This window comes from Bombus impatiens, unplaced genomic scaffold (assembly GCF_000188095.3).
Source record: "Bombus impatiens unplaced genomic scaffold, BIMP_2.2 scf_0317, whole genome shotgun sequence".
Lineage (NCBI taxonomy): Eukaryota > Metazoa > Arthropoda > Insecta > Hymenoptera > Apidae > Bombus > Bombus impatiens.
The window spans coordinates 20,916-42,674 of NT_176736.1; the positions used below are offsets into that span (position 1 = coordinate 20,916).

Sequence of the window (21,759 nt, forward strand, 5' to 3'; positions counted from 1 at the left end):
ACCATATTTTTGTAGTACGAAACATGAAAATATGTTTCTTAAAAATTATTCGCTTCAATGTAATTCTTCAAATGCAAAGTGACCATACTGTAAAACATAGAACAGCATAGTAAAATTTTAACAGAAACAACCATAAATTCAGTGAACTAATGAAGTAGAGATTTGTTGTTTCGCTTGCTAAATATTATAAAAACTACTAAATTATTTAGTAACTAAATATTACAAAATATTAAATTCAAATATTTTATATACCCTCTCGCGTTATGCACCTTTTATACATTTTTACGCCTTATTTTCATCGGCAGTCTGATAAAGAAGAAGAAGAAATGAAAAGAAGAAGATAAAGAAGGCTCCAGATTGTCTTGAATTTTTTAAGCGGAAATCAAATTTCTGTTTATAAGGCAAGTTGTGAATAATATTAAAACAGATTGACCGATGGTCAATTGCAAGCAGGGGAATTAACCAAGCTTACGTATGACAAGTTTTCAAGGTTGATCCTCTAAAAAATGATATTCTTCATTTTCATCTTATCTTGAGACGCAGAATATTCTCAACTTCACTCGCATTACGAATTACGGCCCAAGGCGTATGTAAATATCACATAGGTAGATTGTAGATAACGTGCCAGGTCATTCTACGATCTCGTGCGTTTCATCAGAGAAGATATTTTAACCACTCCAGTGCTTAATTTCTACATTTCTCTTAGAAATATTTCCCCTTACATAGGAAAATAGGAAAACAACGCATTCTTCTGAGTATTTTAGCGCATTTAGAGTACACGAAGATTTACCATGAGTTAATAGCAGGACCAATAGGACCAGACATTTTATCTTCCACTGTTTCTTTCAATGAAAGTTCCGTCTTATTGACTGTTTACTATTAATTGTCACTTATGGTCATCATATATTATAATTATTATATTCGGTGCAACTAAAGCGAAACATATCTAATAGAATACAGTCACAAAATTCGTTAATAGTAATAATAATCATTGTTGTATTATTAGGTCTAATTATTATTAGCCTATTTAACAGTTCCGTTGTTAATGGAGTTTATAAATCAATATATTTACTAAGTATGAATCTTCTCACGTTAGTTATAAATTTAATTGCAGCACGTATTACGGAAACATGCGTAATCCAACTAATTTAATCGTTTCCTTTACAAGGAGATACACTTCTTCTAGATCCAGGCAGTGTAAAGCAAGACCTAATTCTGAGCTGACATGATACATTCGTAGGCGAAGCTCTACTCTTTACGATCGCCACTTCCAATTGTAGTTATCGCGATCACCGAAAGTTGTAAATTTTAATCACTGACCAATTTTACCATCCCGCCATGTCCCTTCCATTTACTATAATTCCTAGTCTAGTTTCTGGAAATATGTATACTGAAGTATATTTACACTTTCAGTATACCAATAATTCCTATTGAATACAGATGATTTCCAATTAGTATCCTTTTATAGTACTGCGAACGTTTTTTTTATTCTCGCTCTTAGTATGCCTTTTCGTGGAAGAGATAAACGTTGTCTGCACTGGTGTCAGCTTCTAGACGATTTTTGGCAAAATCGCAAAATTTCCCCCTAGATCTTCCGACCGTGCAGACTATTAACACTGTCGCTCACTTAACGTCAGAGCACGTAAATGGCTTCAATTTAAAATTATTATAGGTAATTTAGATATAGATACGTTCACTCATCTATGACTAAGCAACATTCTCATCGCATTGTCTAACGCAACATTAATGTTTTCCTAATCATACGTTGATCGAGTGCTACTGGTACAATGACAACAAGACACTTATTAATTGAAGAAATTAATAGGATTCGTTGATATTCATTTTTATACAATGATATCGAGAAACTTTTTGTAAAAATCTTCAAATAATTATCTACGAAGCATGAAATTTATTTTCATTTTTCTTTAATTTCCTTAATAGTGATAAGAGTGGTCTCTCATGTATTCAATATTTTCTGCTTCTGTTATTTTCATCTTTATCAAATAATAATAATCTCTCTAAGTCGAGTCTTTCTAAACTCGTCTTCAATACTAAATTCTAACGTACTTTTTTATGAACTCTAGAATGGCTTATGAAAGTATTTGAACGCTTATTATAGAGAAATTTATCAGTATATTAATTTGTAGGTATTATATAAAACTTTTTGAAATCTTTTTCATTAATACTATAATGAGATATCGCTATGCTAGTAAAATTTGAAATCAATCTGAGTATATGTATAAAAGTTACGAGTTTCAGACGTTTATTCCAAACATGCGTTTAGAAAGAAATTAGCATGATACGAATAGTCTAATAATGCTGAAACTTATTAGTATAATGGTATTAACTGTTTAAATAACTTTGTGATTTTTAAGAAATGTACACTACTGGTAAAATATTAAAACACTAAGTATTAAAACACTAAGTATTAAAACACTTGATATTTATGTATTAAGTACAAATTGGTTCAGATAGCATCACTTTCGTTAATCGATCTAAGTTCACTTTTGCAGAGAGTCTAAGTACCTCAAAATTATTATACATTACGTTTATTGCCTGTTATGTTATAGACCTAGCGTAAAATTTCGTTCCTAATTCTTCAAAATTCTACTTCCAACATCTAGCGTAATTGAAAATTTCCCTTGTCAGTCTTCTTGACAAGTTAATAAACAAAAAGTAATCACTTATTCGGAAATTATTAAAATATCATTGTTTGCATTTACTTAGATTAATATACCGAAAGAAGTTTCGTTACGTAAAATAAAAGCATGCAATCATATTTCTATAGGGGTTTCCTTCGACAATCAATAATATTGTTAATATTTCAAGGATCTCAACGAAGACACGATTTATCAATAAATATTGACAGTACTGTATTGACAATATGTATTGATCGTCTGAGGACAACCTAACGCTTCAAAGCACAGAGATGTTAAGATATGGCATGATAATATCCAGTGTTTAATTCCACTTAACTACTTTTCCTATTTAAAAAAGGATATACACTTTAATTTATGAGGATGCTTACTAAAATTTAAAGACGATTAAGAAATAAATAAAATTTATAACGATTGAAATATCATCATATATTGGCAATAAAAATTGTACGTATAGAAATATTGTTCTGCACTAATACTCTTTGCTAATGCTAACTAGATTAAAAATAATCAAATGAGAATAACAATAACCGAATTTCACAAATGACTCGGTTCAGTTGCTTGAATTGTTTATGCTGTGCCTCGTAAACTGCTAAAGCTATTCCGCCCATTTATAGTCTATATAAATAGCGTATGTCTATGACTAGAATTCTTTTAGTTTTATGGTTAAACGAAAATTTAATAAAGTGCGTGCTTTTCGCCTACGATATATACTCGCTATGACCTTTTTCGTTCAAACGTTTCCAGTTTTGAAATTTCCGAGAAAATCGCTGCTTATAAAATTGTACTGCAATTTTCATTAGACAGCATCATTAATCGTTGTCCAGTCATTTTGCTCGCTGTGTAGTCGGATACGTCGTAAACTTCGTTCTTGCGTAAAATCAGTACGGTATAGCAAAGAAAACAGGATAAAGGAGGGGAAGGATGAAAACGAGAGACGTCCGGCACCGCGGCGCCTATCCACGACGCGAACGACGCCATCGTCTAGCTCAGTTTTGAATTTAGCAATTACTATAAGATCTAGCACAGAACTTCCTTTATTTTCGTCATCGCAGTTTGCGAATCGATCTATTCAAATATTTCTCTGATTTTCTATTCTTGCAAATAATCTTGTCTTAACAAATTATTTTCAAATACATAATCCTGTGTAGGCATGTTAATCGATTTCCTTTCGTATCATTTATTCGTTACCTTTGAATACTAACCACGAAATTTATGGCAATAGTTAAATAGTTAAATATAAATAAATATAAATATTGTACAAATAATAAATAATACGCATTCGACAAAGGATTAAATATAAGTCCGTACAGTGATAAGATATAATTATATACAATTACTCACGTTAATCACTTCGAACACAGCACTGTCCCTGTATTTCTTGCTTTGCGTACAAGCGGGAATAATTTAACCGCTTTGAGGCGTATTTTTTCCGATTATGAATGCAGTAATATAACGTGTACCGTAGTATATTCGATGGTTAAAAAAATTAAGTTAAGCGTATCTTTGAAATTGGGATATATAGTTTCATCAGTTCTTCACAGTGGAGTCATATGTCCCAACAAGCCTTAGTGGGAACAGGAAAAATTGTATTATATATGTACATAAATATAAAGCTGTAAATGTATATATATATATATATATTACATTATATATATATATATATATATGTTAATAACGTGAGACTATCGACGTGAATTTCCTTTTTTCTATTTCGCTCATTTATGCATTGCTCTCACTATTGTGGACCTCTTGCATGTCATATATCTGTGACGTGAATAAAGATAAGCAACTGAATTCAGGAGCATATATCCCAGTTGACATACTGAAGGTTATCTCAGGACATGTTGTCCCAATAGTCTCGAAAAGGTAAAATATTGTGCTACTTATTCTAAGAGAATACGAATCGTTCATTGTAACGCGAAGATACGTAAACAATTGCTTCATAAGAATAGCATTCAATCCTATCATTTATCACTTACCTTTTTATCAAATAATTGTCTTGTTTTCATATCCTGCTGATATTCAGACACTTGTTTATGCTGTTCAGTAAAGCAATTTTCAGAAATAGATTGAACTACGAAATAGATTTATTTTGTTTAATTAATACCAAGTAGAGAGAGAGAGAGGGGGGGGAGAGAGAATAGAAATTAACCCCCATACTTTTATAATACACCAAGAGAATTAACATTTTAAAGGAGTAAATGCAAATTATAGAAATTATAGAATATTAAATTTTGGAAAAGTTAATACAAAAGCTTCTCTTCTCGTCGTTGAAATTATGACCGGTATATCATTTACGTTCTTTAGTATTTATGTAATCCTATAAACAGGAACGCGAGTTATTAGACCAAACAAAGAACAAAGAAAATCTCGAGAAATATGTAAATATAGTACGCTCTAATTCATCTTAAGTATAAAAGTTATCCTTCATAAATACGTGCGTATGTCAAACATCTGGCAATGTTGGTTCAGGTGAAAAATTTGAATTATTCGCTTGCATAACTTTTAAAGCATAAAAAATAGCAAAATTATATTCGAACTGAAAAGTGTTAAAAAATAATCCTTTCTTAATAGCGTAATAGTACAATGTATTTTATGTTTGTTTAAAAAGAGTGTTTTCATTAATATTTAAATTCAATTCTTCTAAATAAATTGTAAAAGCTTTTTATAATATACTTTAATATTTTTCTAGATAGTCTGCATCGCAAGTTACGAAAACTTCGTTTTCTGACTATAAGAAATTGCATAGAATTACGATTTATGACGAAGAATGCAGTTTAAAAATATTTCGCGAATAAAAAATAATATTTAAAATTACATTAAACCATCAGTTATATTTGACTGATTATCACAGTATATTCATTCATTTTACTTACCAATTGTACAATACTTCAGTTATATCAATTTGGACTGTGGTATAGTGCCCGGACTGCAAAATATTCCCCTAGAATGACACTTTTTGAGGATTTCTGAGGTCGCTGAAACCAAAAATGAGGATCGTTTTTCGCGGAAATAACGCGTAAAAAATTGCAATCGATCTATTAATGTGTAACGTCCTTATGGATTTTGATGGTACTTTTTTCAAAATTTGATTCTCTTAATCCGCTGAAGGGTTACTATGTATACGTTTGAATCGTTAGTATTGGATTAGGTTTGGCTTATCTTTTTTTATTTCCGCTCTCCGTGTCGTGAGGTCACGACCAAACAGAAAGCGGTAAGCGGTGAGCAGCAAAATTGGCATTTGGAACATTGACATTGGCTGTGCCAACCCTTGTTTTTCCACTTACCGCTTATCGCTCTGTATATCCACTCTGTATGTCCAATAACCTTTGTCGATGTTCGTAACGACGAATGTTTCGTAAAAAATGTTCATATGAACGAATTGTTAAAACCGTTAATTTCTATAAAAAATGACACTCATTTTCAGCTTTAGCGACCTAAAACACTACCGGAAAAATACATTCAGAATAAGAATTTTACAGTCCGTATACTATATTAAATCCTCAATTTGTATTAATTATACCGAATTTTCTAGAGAATAATTCCTAATTCTTGCAATTTTGAACTCTGATATCAATCATACGTCATTCTTTAAATTATCATTACGGCGAATCCATGAAATTTTATCGGAGAACATGAACGATAAGTTTGTATTTTCTTATTTATTTAGCAGCTCTGTGAAACCAAACTTTTACGTCTGATCTTTCCTGTGAATTTCCCAAATCCTTGTATGCAAGCTATGATGATTGCGAATACAGTAGGTACACATAAAATGAGGTAGCTCTCGGTAATGCTGCTGGCTCTGTATTGTAATAATGATAATAATTAGCAACTATAATAATAATGAGGTGTGTGTGTTGAAATTTGCATAGGAGGAAATAAAAAATAATTATACAGGATAAGCATGCTAAAAACATTCCAAACTGTAAAAATGTGAGATTATTTGTTACTGAGAAGATCAATTGTAAAAAATTTTGATGATAGTCATTTGTCTTATTGAACATTATTTTTTAATACGTTATAAATAATAGCTCTTAATTGACGATATTAATTCTTAACGCGAGAAAATATTGTACATTTCTAAAAACGGGAAGAAAGTATTAAGCGTGGTCCTTGGGACATACCAAACGAAGAAAACTATTTTTTTTTTTTTTTAAATATTGTAGTATCGTGGATGAAAGATCTAAGAGATATCGGGCGAACTATAAACAATGTCGCCAGAAAGCCGAAGTGCCGACACTTCGTCCACAGTCCACAGTCCACAGTCCACAGTCCACAGTCCACAGTCCACAGTCCACAGTCCACAGTGCATAAACGTAGCGATTTACTGCATATTAGTTGCATAATAGTAACATCATTAAACCACAACATACGTAAGTCACATTCAAGATAAACAGTATTGAAACAGCAGAATGTAATGAATTTTGGGTGATTAATAAACGAGGTTCAGCGCTATAAAAGGTTAGATTTAACATCTTCTGCTTCGTCCCCGAATTTTCTTTCCAAAATATTCTTTCCATACCTCCTTATACGTATTATAAATATTTTTATGTCATAAATATTTGTATATTATTCTATATAAAATAGCGAAGAAGAGAGTCTCTTTCTCACTGCCTTTAAAAGAAAAGTGGAAAAAGTAGGAATAGTGCTAAAAGCAGTAACTAATTTCTTCAAATTTGTCGCTTCAAGTACGACGAAACTGCTCAGAAACCATTATGAGAAGACCAGTTAACGGAACGATCAGTTATCGAAACACTGGAAACTATCGAGTACGGTTAGCTCACTTATTCTTAATATTTTTATTCAGAATATGTGTTCAGAATTTTCAACGTTTGCCCTTTTACATTTCTTCGAACGGTATCAGAATGACCTGTTCTGGGTGTGTCTTGGGCAATTTTTTCCTAGACTCTTTCAATACGCTAATTCATATATGCTCTACATGTTCATTTACACTGTCAAATTCTGTCTCCTTTGTAGCTATTCGACTTTTGTCTACTATATTTTTCTGCGTCAAAGTGAAAAAAAGAAAAAGAAGGAGAAAATAAAATACGATATGCGATTGACTCTTATTCACACACGATTCACTATAGTAACAAAAGCAGTTCTCGAAGGGAACAAATTTTAGCCTTATGGCTAGAACGTCTTATATGGTTCTTATAGAGTCTAAATGTAATAAAATTTTTTTATAAAAGTGGAAGTAATAAAGCAATATGACTGTGTAACTCTCGCAAGACATATTAATTTGCGTGTCTCGAACGTATATTTCCTTGATCATAAATTATAAATCATAAATAAATTATAAATGAAAGTAGGTTCAAGTAGCTTTAAAATCGTCCATGTCTTGCCCAAATTTATAAGCGCAAGTTAAAGACGATTTTCATGTATATGTACATGTATATGTACATGTGTACATATGAATCCTTTCTCGGTGATATATTAGAAAGCATTACGACAAACTAATAAATTTGAACCCAAAGTCGTATCACCATTATGATACCCGTTACCTTAGTAACAAGTTATCCTCGGAGCTAAGAAATGTTCTGTAATGCAGATAATGCCCTTGGCATACGTTCAACGCGTGTTGAGCATCGTTTTCACAGACAATCAACGAATTTTCGAACAATGGATGTAGCTCATTATCTCAGATTAATAGTTAAATGATTTTAGAAACAGCTTATGGATATATGCAATTAGTAAAGATATTTAATTAAAATTTAATTAAAAATCTAATAGAATGTGACAAACTTAAAAATTATTACACACATGTTAACAAAAAAAAGTAAATTATTGTATGTACATATATAGCTACTATGTATGTTCAAGTTCGTTAATAAAGTTAGACTATAGATCTAGAAATTGTTCATTTAAATGAAATCTTTTAATGGATGAATATGTACAGAATTTTTTTCCATTGAAAAGTAACACGTCTCACGAATTTCGTTGATTTATTTACTAAAATTTTGATATATTAAATACATTATTTCATATTCAGAATTACCTAATATACCATTGAGTCATAAAAAGGTACGCGCATGATTATCTTCTGTATACAATATTTACTATGCATTTATCGTTACAATGGCAAAGAACAAGTTATAATTAGTAACTAAAACTTTGAAGAACTCTGTACCGATTTATTCTTTATCATTATTAATTTCGATATACAGAATGTTTTAAAATATACTAGCGTAACTAAGAAAAAACCAGCAAAAAGCATTATAAATATTTGTTTCGTTCCACTTTGTTTACAAGGTAATTTTGTATTCCAAGACTATTCAAGGCTGCAGATATTATCTTATCAATACTTTATATTCTTCGTAGATACAACCTCGCTGTTCATAAATACGTACTTCCTTAGTACATTATGAATCCTCTCAGTTTATTCACTTAATAAAAGCAAATTTCTGCTGTTGTTTAAAATATTTAACATTTCTCCTAAAAACAATTCCGAGACATGCACATTTATAATTTTTCACGCCTTGAGAATATTCACAAATAACGAACGTGATAAGTAGTATCGATAATAAGTGAAGTAAAGTATACCAACTCTGTTTATAAGAAGAATTCTCGAAATAGTAGGTTAACTCAGAAACAAGATCAAATAGCGTTTACAGAACTGTGTTTACAATGTTGCGAAACCTGCATATATTAGAATCTATTAGGATCTGTTCAAACAATTTTCGTAGTTGTGTTAAAGAGAAAACGGCTATGTACAGACAAATTCTCGTAATCGTTGCGTTGGTGCGCACTAACGAAAGCATAGCTGGTGAAAACTGTTCGGGGAGCGTCAGGATGCTCGGCGCCACATTGCTGCGACCCAAATAGTAATAATAACGCCGGCGAAGGAGGGTCGGAGACGCTGTTGCGAGTGATGGAGGACGAGGAAGAATGACCGTACACTACCTACATTTGCTTGAACTTTGGACGTAGTGAGCCGCTTCTACGTAACGTTATTATTCGCTGCCTGAAGTCAATGATTTTACGAAGCCATCGCATCGATAACACTTCGCTCCGTTGCTCGTTTGCTTTTCCACATTCTCGTTGTTTCGGGATGACAAACGTACGCGCTTATACCCGTACGACGAAGCGGAAAAAACAATTCTGATCTCTGTGCGTGCATATCGACGATTATGTGGTGGCTGTTTGCGCTAGCTGACGTTCGTCGCGAGAGATATCCTGCTTTTCGGAAAAATATCGTATCAAGAAAGATATTAAGGGAGGAAAGAAGAAACTTTTCTCATGTTGATAAATCAGCAAACGACATCCGCGAAATGTTCCTTCGGAGAAGTTCCGCCAACCAGATGTAATAATAAGGGCAACGTGGGTGGACGACCGGAATGCGGCTTGTCTAACGATTGTTTCCGACAGATCGCCGTTAAGTTTAGCAGGAATAGTTATTCCTAATTGGCTAATTCGTTCACATTCCAACTGCGTGTATCGATTTCGGTATCAGATGGCTTTTCAACTAACGCGTAAGGTTCGCGTTTGACGCGTTCACTGCCACGATGGTCATCGGTGACTCTGGTTTCGTTAAATCGTTTGGAACGATTAAGATAAATTTCATCGATTACAAAATTCTCGACGATGCGAATGATCCAGATATAAATGCGCGCAAGTGCGATATAATATTTTGCAAAAAATTAAATGTTACGGAACATATTTGAATCTATTGTGGCTCCCAGGGCAGAGTACAGAACATCCCCGCCGCAGATTACCTGTTAAGTAACAGTTTTGCTTATCGTTAGTATAATTAAATAAGAAATAAATAAAAAATAGACTCTCGCCTTATCTGTATCATAGTATGCACACTATTTTAGTCCTAAATCAGATTATTTCATTCATTTTCATTATCAGTAGTTTCAGATTAACAATTTTATATTGATTGAACGACGAACATCGAAATTCTGTTCGCATCAAAACATCCGCAAATATGTGTATAATTAAATGTAATTTGTTCTTGTTCTATATCAGCAATGTGAACTAAAATAATGTCAATGCGAAGCTTGTCGTACGAAAGATAAGGAAAAAGCGTATTCTTGTGTTCGTGTTGCTCTCATCCTTCGTAGGGTTTTACAAAATTCAATTTAATTAACATATTTTTCAAACTAATCTTTTCGGACATCTTAGTATTTTCTTACCTGGATGAGAAAACACGCGTACTGATCCGTGAAGAATAGAGACATGTAGCGTCACTTTAAAAAATAATCAATACCATGGAAAACTTGAAAAAAGCGACGTTACTGAGAAAATCATGAAGCTCAAAATGCGAATTAGAGGATCCGTCGTTCTGAATCGAAAAACTTTGCGCAGAGACAACTCTTTTATCAGTAAACGTAACTAAAATCTTAAGGAATTGGAAATAAACGAAATACTTTTTACATATATAATTTGTACATATTGTACGTAATAATACATAATTCTCTTATGTGTAATCGTGGCCAATTTGAAACATACATATATGGTGGCCAGTTTTTTCTATTGTTCCATAAAAAATGATGCATCGCAGAAGACTATTATGTCAGAAACAGAGAAGATATTACAATTCGTGATTACTCATCCTAGAAAGTGTATCAGCTACCGTAATTTCTAATGTTCTTAACATCTTAGCCTTGTCCTGGAATTTCATTCCTTTTTTGATGTTTAGAGTCGTCTTAAGAGGCCATGATTCAGACATACGTACATACGTAAATGCTTGAATGCAGCTTACATTCGTAACAAGACGCGATAGAAAAATACACATCTTCTCTCGAGAAAGATATGTGATGCCCTTGGAAAACGGTAGAAGATTGATTTTTTATTTTCACGATATATTTTCATATGTTTCGTCATATCTTTCATCTTAGATTTATTTTCATGATTCCTCCGAAACCACTCCGAATGTGCTTTAAAGATTTCCTATTTTGTTAAAAACAAGCAAGGTGTGTAAAACTATCCTATCCATACTGATTGTGAGATGAACTTTGTTCCATCGTCTTCATTGTACAAATAAAAAATGTATGGCCTATAATTGCAAAAATTATAAACTAAAATTGGTTAGTAATCATTGTTTTCTTTTTGGCAAGTGCCGTACGTTTGCAACACTCGTAATTAATTATTACTTTATATTTATTACGTCTTAATAATCTTCTTACAAGATGATTTATATATTATTAAGTTTGGTGCAAACATTTCAACCACAAAACTTCATACAGTAGCTTGTAAAAATTGTTTTTATAACTGTATATTCATTATTATATATTATTATAATGTATACATATATATACTATATATTATTGTAATGCTTGTATTTAGTATTTTGAACTTAAAGGATAAAAGAAATAAAAAATTTTCACTTCATGGTTTTGGTTTTATGAACTTCTTATTCTTTTGAGATAAAATTAAAACAATTTACTTTAGATTATTATATATTAGGTCGTCTGAAAAGTTTCTTTCGTTTTATAAGGAAATAATGAATGCACAACATTTTCCGTTTTATATTACTTTATTGAATTATATGTGATCCATTTTGTTCTATCAAGATAAAGATCAGAACGTTTGATGGTTTAGGTTTCATGTTTGTATAAAGATGCGTCGTTGTAAAAGACGTGTCTGTAAAAAAAAGACACTTCCCGGACAACCTAATACATATATCATAGATTATTTGCGAATATATCACAGATTTAATTAGATTTTAAGGATTATATTATTTTGTATTAAATAAATAGAATAACTTATTCGGTTTCGGTTTCTTGCAAAATGAAAGCAAAGTGCCAGGGGATGGGCTAGAAATAATAAAATCTATTTACAACCGCTCTGGAAAGTAAGTTAACGATCTTACGTTTAAACTTCCAGCGAAAGCGTCAACTTACTTTCCGGGACGACTGTATGTACCAACTACTTTAGATTGCGTAAGTTGCAAAAATGTACAGTGACGCAGTATTTTTTTATTTATAATATATATAAAACCACTTTGTTTCGTTCTATTTTCCTTTTAATTTAAACGGTATCATTTTCACGCACTTGCTATATCTTTTAATAGATACTCTTTCTAATAATATACATATTTTATTTTTATTACATTTTATATTATCCGGACGATCAATTAGATTTATCTATTTATTTATTTACTTTATCGTAATATATTAATAATGAAATGCCATTTTTCCAGACTCTATTCGTGAAATTGAGTAACTTTCATTGTGACGATATCATTGAAATGAAATATCTCTCTTCCAACGATATGTTCGTGTCAGGTAGGACTTCTAACGAGAAAAACTATAAATTGACACAGAACATACAGAACTGTGGTCGTCATGGATGAGAATGTCGTAGATCGATTGCATCCTGTACTCTTACATTCGCATACAAATTGATAACTATCGCGTGGGTAACGACCTCTATAACATTCGTTGTCAGCACTTCCCCATTTTGCACACTCGCGTATTATTATGTACTCGTGAGAATTCATAAAATAATCTAAAAATTATGTGATTAGTTTACAATTTTTTTACAATTTATCTTCTATATCGTAAAGATATTTCGAAAAATAAAGAAATAATAGTTTAATGTACGTGATACGAGTGAAAGATAATGAAACTTTCAAAATAACAGAAAGAAATAATTATAATAAATAAGAAGAGAAATGTAAAAGAGAAATTGTGATTATCAACTCACATATGTACACAGCTTTACGACAAAATGCTTGCGATGAGGAGCATGGCTTCAAATATCTTATATCCGCCGTATTAATAGTGCAATCTTGATCCCTTTTACTGTTACATTGATAACACGTAATAGCTTTCGATTCTTCTTATACGTGTCAATAACGTATCAGATATGAATTTGCGTATATAATAAGGTTAATACAAAGTATGATAGTATTAACATCATTAATGAATAACATATTTTATATAGCATACTTCTTACGCGCTTCTTCATTTTGTTTGTTATTTATATTTATAAAACAGAATATAACAAAATTTGAAATAAAGAAACGTTTGAAAATTTTTCCTATAATAGCCATAAAGAAAATCGAAACGAATAATAGGGCATTAAAGAAAATATGCAAAAAGAAACTTATTCTAAAAGTATTGTTCGCTTTATTTGTGTAGTTTATTGCTTCAATTATACTAACAGTCAGTATATATCTGTTTGTATTCTGTTTTATGCATAATTGATAAACATATATTCTGCTTTATCTACAATTGATAAACATGATATTTCTTTTATGAAACTTACCTCTTTGGAATACAAATAAAAGCAACAGTACATGTAATGCATTTATTTTTACATGCATTTTAAACTTTCTTTTGCGTTCCTATATTTACAATGTATTTAACATTTGTTCGCCAATTGTCGAATTTTCTCAAATTACAGCCACTTTATCTAAATTACTGCGACATTATCTTTTATTCTACTATCCTAATATGTAGCTAAAAGAATGATGGGAATGAATATTACTATTGAGAGTAATAATAATAATGATTGAAAGGTTATATAATCATACCATGACAAATGTGACCAAAATAGAAAATTTATTTTCTGCACTTTTATCCACGTATTGCAACGCTTTATATAACTTTCTATATATTAACTTATACAGTAATAAATATTGCCCAAGCGAAACAGAAACAATCAATTTAATTTAACAATTTTTCATTAACTTTGACATAAAAATTTAGTAAATACCTCATAGACATAAACGTGACGAAATCAATACATAGCTATTTTCGTGACGCGTGGAAAAATTTGTTTCTAAAGTGTCTTTAAATTTAATTTCATGTCATCACTAAACAGTGTTACCACTACAGCCTTAAAATACAAAAAAAAACTATAAAATAATAAGAGGAACTATAAAGTTTCATTGAAACAAAAATAATAATATTAGAAATATTCAATTTAGAAAGGGAGGTAGCTTAATTTATTATAGTTTTACTTATTTTTAAAGAATAAATTCAAACTATTATAATTTAAATCTTCATACAAAAAAGTGTAATTATAACAATTTAGCTCAACAGTAAATTGCAAAATCTTAAATATTAATATTTATATCATAGGACAGTTTCGATTCTTTTAGATGAAATATAAGATAACGTATTTGTTACTGTTACGGAATAAAAATTTCACGTGGAAAAATTTGCAAGTAAATTAATATTTAAGAATTATTTAAATGCTTAATAAAAACGTAGAAGTAAATTCCTATTTTATTTCCTACTTGAAGAGGTAATATCGCATTCAGGAAAACATGTTTGTGTGGTATAAATATTCGTGTAATCTCATTTTTAATATAAGTATATTTAGGTATATTATAACATTGATAATATTATATATGAAATATCTACAATTATCAATTGATTCAAATATGATGATGAAATGTATAAATTTGTTAAATACTTAAAAATAGGGCAACGTTATACTGTTGACAGCACGCGTTATATATATACTAGTTGTTTTAAGAAAAATACGTATTTCATATTCAAGATATGAAATATTTCTTTCAATATCGTTACATAAGATTATCGAATATGGATAAAAAAATTTAACTAAATATGCATCATGCGCATTATTTCATGTCTTTATATAAATTCAATGTAAATACAAATTCTAAGAAAGATTTTATTTTGAGTTTTATGTTTATTAAGATACACGCGATGTTTTACACAATTCAAACGAAATGTATTTCTTAAACGACAGGTGAGTTAATAATGAACTTGGAAATTATTCGAATTATTCTATCTCTTAGAATGCATATAGTTTATAATTTATATTATATTTATTTATAATTTATGATGTATATAAATCATTACACATAAATTCTTGAAATAACGTGCAAAAATTGAGAAGAGTATTCGTTGGCAGTAACAGATTCCTCATTATTAGTAGAAAAGTGATTCCATTGTTACATTTTTAAAAGATTTCAGAATACTTATCACTTAGAACATAATCATCGAAGTGGTGTCAGGGACTCACTATGTTGCTAAATAAGTTAAATACTAACTGCGACGAGCAACGTGCAGTGAAAATCAGATCACATATATGACTTTCAGTAAATTCAATACGTTTCAGTTCTGTATCATTTTCACAGATTTTATTGCGAAAATAATTTTACTGTTTACATTAGCCACATCATATTCTTAAGAAGAAACGTGTTCTAAATTAATGCAAACATTAAATAATAATAATACGCACATAAAAAATGTCAAACAATCTAGTTATACAAGCAGAAATATTTCTAATCAGTATTTCCCTAATAATTAGGCATAGATCATAAGATATTACGGTTATTAATTATTTGTTATTATATATTACTGCCAATTTTTTTTATTTGTTTTTAATTAGCAACATATAAAGGACTTATCTTTATATCCAAATGGGACAAATAACAATAAGTTGAAGTATTTTGTTCTCATTACTTCCGCTGGCGAGTTTAAAAAAATAGGTCATAAGGAACGATGATTCAGAAGCTTAATAGCAAGAGTGGAAAGATATCCTTCACGTTCCTTTCCGTATTGTTCGCGTGCAACTTATTACAGTAGCTTCCATGACATTTCATGACGTTCAGTGTGTCACAGGAAAAGGGATATTATCCACTTATCGTGTTCCAAACCACCACTTTACGCTCCATTTGAACATAAAGCTCTTCGTACCGCCCACGGCCTTCCCTATTTAACATCCAGCCCTGCCTTGTCCGTCAAAACAATCGTATTTTTTATCATCAACGATTATGGCTTTAGATTGCTACAGAGAGTTAACATTCTAATTATACTTTCTAGGAGGAAGTAAGAACATTCCAACGATATTTGTTGTTTATTGTCATACATAGATATATTTAACGTTATATCTGGATAATTTTTGGTACTTCTTAAAAAATTAATTTGAGTTTCATTGAAACAGGACAGACAACGTTTGTATGGTTCATCCCAAGGATAATCAATTCTGAACCTTTGAAACGACGAGATGATATACGCTGGCAAAATTTTAAGAGATTTCGCGGACAATTTCAAAATCGCAGGTTGCATATACTTTAAAAATCATGAGTAAATTAGAAAATTGTAATACCACCCACTTGTATGATATAAACGACGAGATTGCAAAATCGTTTCGGAGGAAGACTACCAAATCAAGTGAACATAGTGTGCATAGGTGAACTCGTTATTCATGATAATTTAAGAAAAATTATACAGGATGTTTCACAAAATAAATTTAACTTTAGAGTGTTGATTTCAACGTTCGCCTATGTTTCTGTACACGATTGCGTTCATAATCACGAATAATGTAAATTGTTATTTACCATCGTACCATTTGCCGATACGAACTATCAGTTTGAATTGGTTTATCGATATCGGATAAAACGCAGGTGTACTTGCTACATTTTCAAGATCAACTTTCTCGAGGACCAGCCCTTATTTAAGAAAACGTTGGTCTTTGTTACGAATCAATCTTTTTTTTATATATATAAGAAATCATACCCTGTTTGATAATTCTACGACACTTTCCAAAACACCCCACGCGTCTCTTGTAACAAAATGCTTCAATTAGATTTCTGGTACTTATTAGTTACCATTAATAAGAATATGGAGTATTTTTTACGTAGATTTATCGTCACTAGCGATATTTCTAGCGAAAATAAAAAGTGTGTAATCACTGAAACACAGTAAAAATCAATCCCAGGTAGCAGCAATCCTTCTACTGACCGTTCGTCAAAAATATTGATTTCTTGATATGGCGCGTATAGCAGTAACGATAGAAAATCTGTGCAACGCAACGTGGAAAACGGGAATCCAAATCGCGGACCGCAAGAAGCGACGAAGCTTTCGCGCGACCGTGGCTAGATCGTTTGGTCCTTGGATTATTCGTTGGGGCGAGATCGTTTTTCCCATTCGTCTCGCCTCGTCTTGTCGACCTTAGTATTCCTCGCGCGCAATTACGTATTCATGATTCTATCAGTGGTGTAAGCTTCGTCGCCTTAGTTGCGGGCTTGCGCTGCAATCGCGCCGAACGACAGCCAACGCGAACAGTGCTTCAGCAGCTGTCGAGGCCGGATGGTTGGCCTCGTCAACCCCTGATCTAACCGCGTTCTCTCTCTTTCCCGCCGCTCGGTCGCGCGTAATCTACGCCAGTGACCGCGAGAAACGTTAATCGTAGAAGGACGTGCCAGGATAATACCGAAACCAACATGAAGCGCTTTCTCATCCTCGTCGTTTGCCTATTGGTCATTCTCGGTTTTTATGGTAAGCGTCTACGCGTCGAGTCTGTGCTGTCTTTGGTTCAACGATCGGGGCGGGTTTACGAGACTGCTTCCTATCGATCCTCGTATCCTTCTCTAAAAGACCTACTTTCATCGCCATTTCCTTGTTTTTCTTTTTTTTTTCTTCGTTCCTCTTTGTTTTTTGTTTGTTTTTTTTACTACATTATAGTCGTATAATCGTAAAAAGTTCATCTCCTGAATCGCGTCGTTCAGTGTGTGATGTAACTGATAAATAGTTCGTTCTCCGTTTCTCTACGATAACACTTCGTTATGTTAACTTACATTCTTTAATTGAAAAAATAATTACTGTACTTGTTTTAATTTGATTGTACGTGCGATGTGCTAGTATATTATATAATTTTTCTTTTATGTTTTTTTATCTTCCTTAGCTACTACTACCTAAATACAATTGAAAAATATAATATAAATTAATCGAAATTCGCGACACATTTGCTTTTAATGTATAATTCTTATTCCCTTTTCCTCCATGTTTGACCTGTTCCTTTTAACTCTCGTCAATAAAGTGATGGTATACCCTATTCGAAAAGTGGATCAACTAGCTTCCTCGTTCGAGGGAAGCGTTTAAATGCGACGTCATTGTTTCAGCTGATTTAACAATAAGCGTGTATAATGTGCCGTTAGTTGTTTGCGGAAGCAATTGAATATCAAATAATTTTCATGAAGTTAAACGATCGAAATTGTATGCTCCAAAAAGTACCTATAATTCCGCGGTTTGATTTAACCAAATGGACTGGTGCAAACGTTAGTGAGATCAATGACGACCAGCTATGCGCAAAGCAGTTTTCACATACGCAATACATTCGAAGTCACTTGTATAAAATTTCATGTTTATCGTGGAATATAAAACTCAAGAACAGAAAGTGGTTACTTACATCAATATCAATATTGAAATGATATTCGACATTTTTATAATTATCTTTTCGCTTCTAACATTTCTTAATTTGCAGTCCGTTTAATCTCTGAAGTGATTATGGTGTTTATTGCTATGATAGTTCGTTATGTAAATTATACTGTTAGACATTCGTTATTTATGTCCTGTTACGCTCAGAAAAATGAATGACCGTAGAGACAAGATTAAAACGTGAAGACAAGCGCGTAAACTTATTGTAGCTATGCCTTTCCAGGCCAGATAGCTGCATTGATTTTTATATCAGTAGGGTCGGAAGTACAATGAACCTTTATTCAATGGGAATGTATGCCATTTCGAAACGTTTCCTGGTTTTTATAAAACAAACTTCATGAAAGGCAGCTAAATTACGATGCTCTATGGTAATCCGAGTGTCCAAACGTTGACCTATATAAACAGACGCGTATACATAACGACAACAAATTATTCAATTGTGCTGACATAAAACGCATTTGGAAGAAGATAGTACCACGATCCCCCTGGTATGAAAGTTTAAATTATCGCATTATCTTCGTATCACAGTGACCTCTCTTATCAACCACCCAATAATATTTTTATAACCTCGTGTTTCATGTAATTACAAAACTGAATATAAATTATCTACGCTACCGCAATGCGGATAATACTGAGTTAAAACAATTGTCATGTAAATTTATCTGCGCTGATGAAGATATTATAAGTTTCATTAATATGGGAGATGTAAATATTTATATCGGAATCACAACTATTTATCCAAGTCTGTATTTTTATACGACGAAAAGTCATCAAAACAACTGCAAAAAATAGAACCTACCCGGAGATTCATTTCTTTTCATTTCTTTCATATATTTTTGCCTACTATCTCATCGTTCCCTTTTGTGCATTTTTACAGCTTTTAATTTCTCATAAATATATGAACAATCGCAATTTATTTATAGCTTTAAGAGAATAATCTTTTGTGAGGGAAGAATTTTTAAGCAAATCATTATTATGTTCTAGGCATAAACGCGATGCAATGCTATCTTTGCAACAGTCACAACGACAGTCGATGCGCCGATGATAATCCACCCGACGCCCTCAAAAAAGATTGCTCCGACCTCAAAAACGGCTCGAAATATACCATGTGCCGAAAGATTACGCAAGTAATCGAGTTCAGCGTTAATGGACGTAAGTGACATTCAGATCCTTGGAGAAAGAAAATCTTTTTTAAATTATAATTCTTATAATATTTCTGAAATATTCTTCAATTTATTTTAATATTTTATTTAATATGAAATATCTCTAATATAAATTCTTAATCGTCTTTATTTATATTCGTTTATGTTATCTTATTTCGATACCATTAAGATACGTTTCAACGAAAAATTGATGAAGGCAACTGTAACAACTACGATGCTGACAATACCAATCTTTTAGAGAACCAGTAACTTTAATGGGCTACTATAACTTTAGTGTGCTATTACTATTAACCTAGACTAATACAGTATCCTTATTACGTTGTAGAAAATTGCAACACGTGGTCACGCACCAGCGTGATTAGCGCAATACCAGTTATGATACAGTACTAGCTCAAGTAATTTGATATTTCGTACACAACATCGAATACAACTTATTAGTTTCATGATATCGTATCGATTATTAGTAAATAAGATAGACTGAACTACTACTATGTGTTTGAAACAGTTCCACCTGATACCCGAGTCATAAGAGGTTGCGGATGGGACGAGTCAAGTTATAAAGGAAAGTGTTACCAAAGAAGCGGTTTTGGCGGTCGTCAGGAAGTCTGTTCGTGTTTGACAGACTTTTGTAACACGGCAACACCAAACGTTTTACCACCGACGTCTCTAATTCTGTCGTGTGTTATTGGCAGTGTTCTTCTAGCATACATTCGTAATTAATTTTGAGAAAATTAATATACACTCGACCAGTCGACGAAGAGATGCGTCCGAGATCGTTAGTACCTGCAAGCAGCTTCGACTTCGCATTTTAACGGATCGGAAGTAAGCGAAAGTGGAGAGGACGATGCGTTTCAGAGCGAATAATATCTCACACACTTCCCACACTTTCGTCGTCAATGAAAGAAAAAAGCGTATAAAACAATCGAAACAGCACTTAAAGCGCAAAATGTCTTCTTCTACCTAGAATTTCTCGAGAGCGAACGCTGGCGACCTCGAAATGTTCGAACGAACGGAAAAATTCTCGACAAGGATACGTTTCATTCGAGATTCTAAACACACTGCGGTGGCTTTCTGCCTCCGGCTGTCCATCGGTTCAAAATTACAGTAGTTTTAGACGAAATATTCCCGCTGTTCCTGATTATCTGGATGTTTCCAAGTGTAATATACCAAGGAGAAAAATTAACGTAATTACCAATCTCTTATGTGTAATTGCTTTTATAATATCGCTATAGAAATAATCGAAGAATATATAAGAGCGTATCTTAGGAAAGTAAATAGATATTTCTATCGAGAAAGTATCGCATACACACATCTGTTAACGCATTCTATAGTGATATTCGTATATAAATTTTTAACGAGATAATTTAGATAATTACATATCTTAGACGAGCTTTCACGAAAAGATCGTGCAGAGACTCAGGAACGGCGTGATCTTTGGTACTTTTTGCGAAATGTCGAACAGCTTGGCGAGCACTCCTCGATCATGCATAAATCTTCTTGAAAATCTTCAATTTAGGTGCTGAAGGTGTGACGACAGTCACATTGTGTTCACTCGACAATTTTCTGCATAGAGCTTAAGAATGATATTACATATGTAATAATTACGCAACTTGTTGAAAGTCTATATGTTGTGACAACCTTCGTGAAAAAACATCTGTATAATATGTTTTTGTGCGAAGCGAGAAAAATATATCAGGGTTGCCGTTGCGGAGAATACCAAGTCTCTTATTTTCCTTACATCCTATCAAACAATATAACGAACAACTCGTATCGAGAATAAATTCATGC

At 32.2% G+C, this 21,759-nt stretch overlaps 2 protein-coding genes across 2 annotated transcripts; one reads left to right on the plus strand and one right to left on the minus strand.

Moving 5' to 3' along the window:
* Nucleotides 1-12,872: 12,872 nt before the first annotated feature.
* Nucleotides 12,873-14,072, minus strand: LOC105680696. Its single transcript, XM_033320465.1, has 3 exons — nucleotides 13,878-14,072; nucleotides 13,314-13,448; nucleotides 12,873-13,115 (listed from the first exon to the last, which is right to left on the minus strand). The coding sequence occupies exons 1-3, from the start codon at nucleotides 13,933-13,935 to the stop codon at nucleotides 12,889-12,891; spliced, it is 420 nt and encodes a 139-aa protein (XP_033176356.1). The 5' UTR covers nucleotides 13,936-14,072; the 3' UTR covers nucleotides 12,873-12,888.
* A 3,492-nt stretch (nucleotides 14,073-17,564) lies between these two features.
* On the plus strand, nucleotides 17,565-21,685 carry LOC100748487. Its single transcript, XM_012384968.2, has 3 exons — nucleotides 17,565-17,869; nucleotides 19,793-19,960; nucleotides 20,477-21,685. The coding sequence occupies exons 1-3, from the start codon at nucleotides 17,815-17,817 to the stop codon at nucleotides 20,689-20,691; spliced, it is 438 nt and encodes a 145-aa protein (XP_012240391.1). The 5' UTR covers nucleotides 17,565-17,814; the 3' UTR covers nucleotides 20,692-21,685.
* The last annotated feature ends 74 nt before the right edge of the window (nucleotides 21,686-21,759 follow it).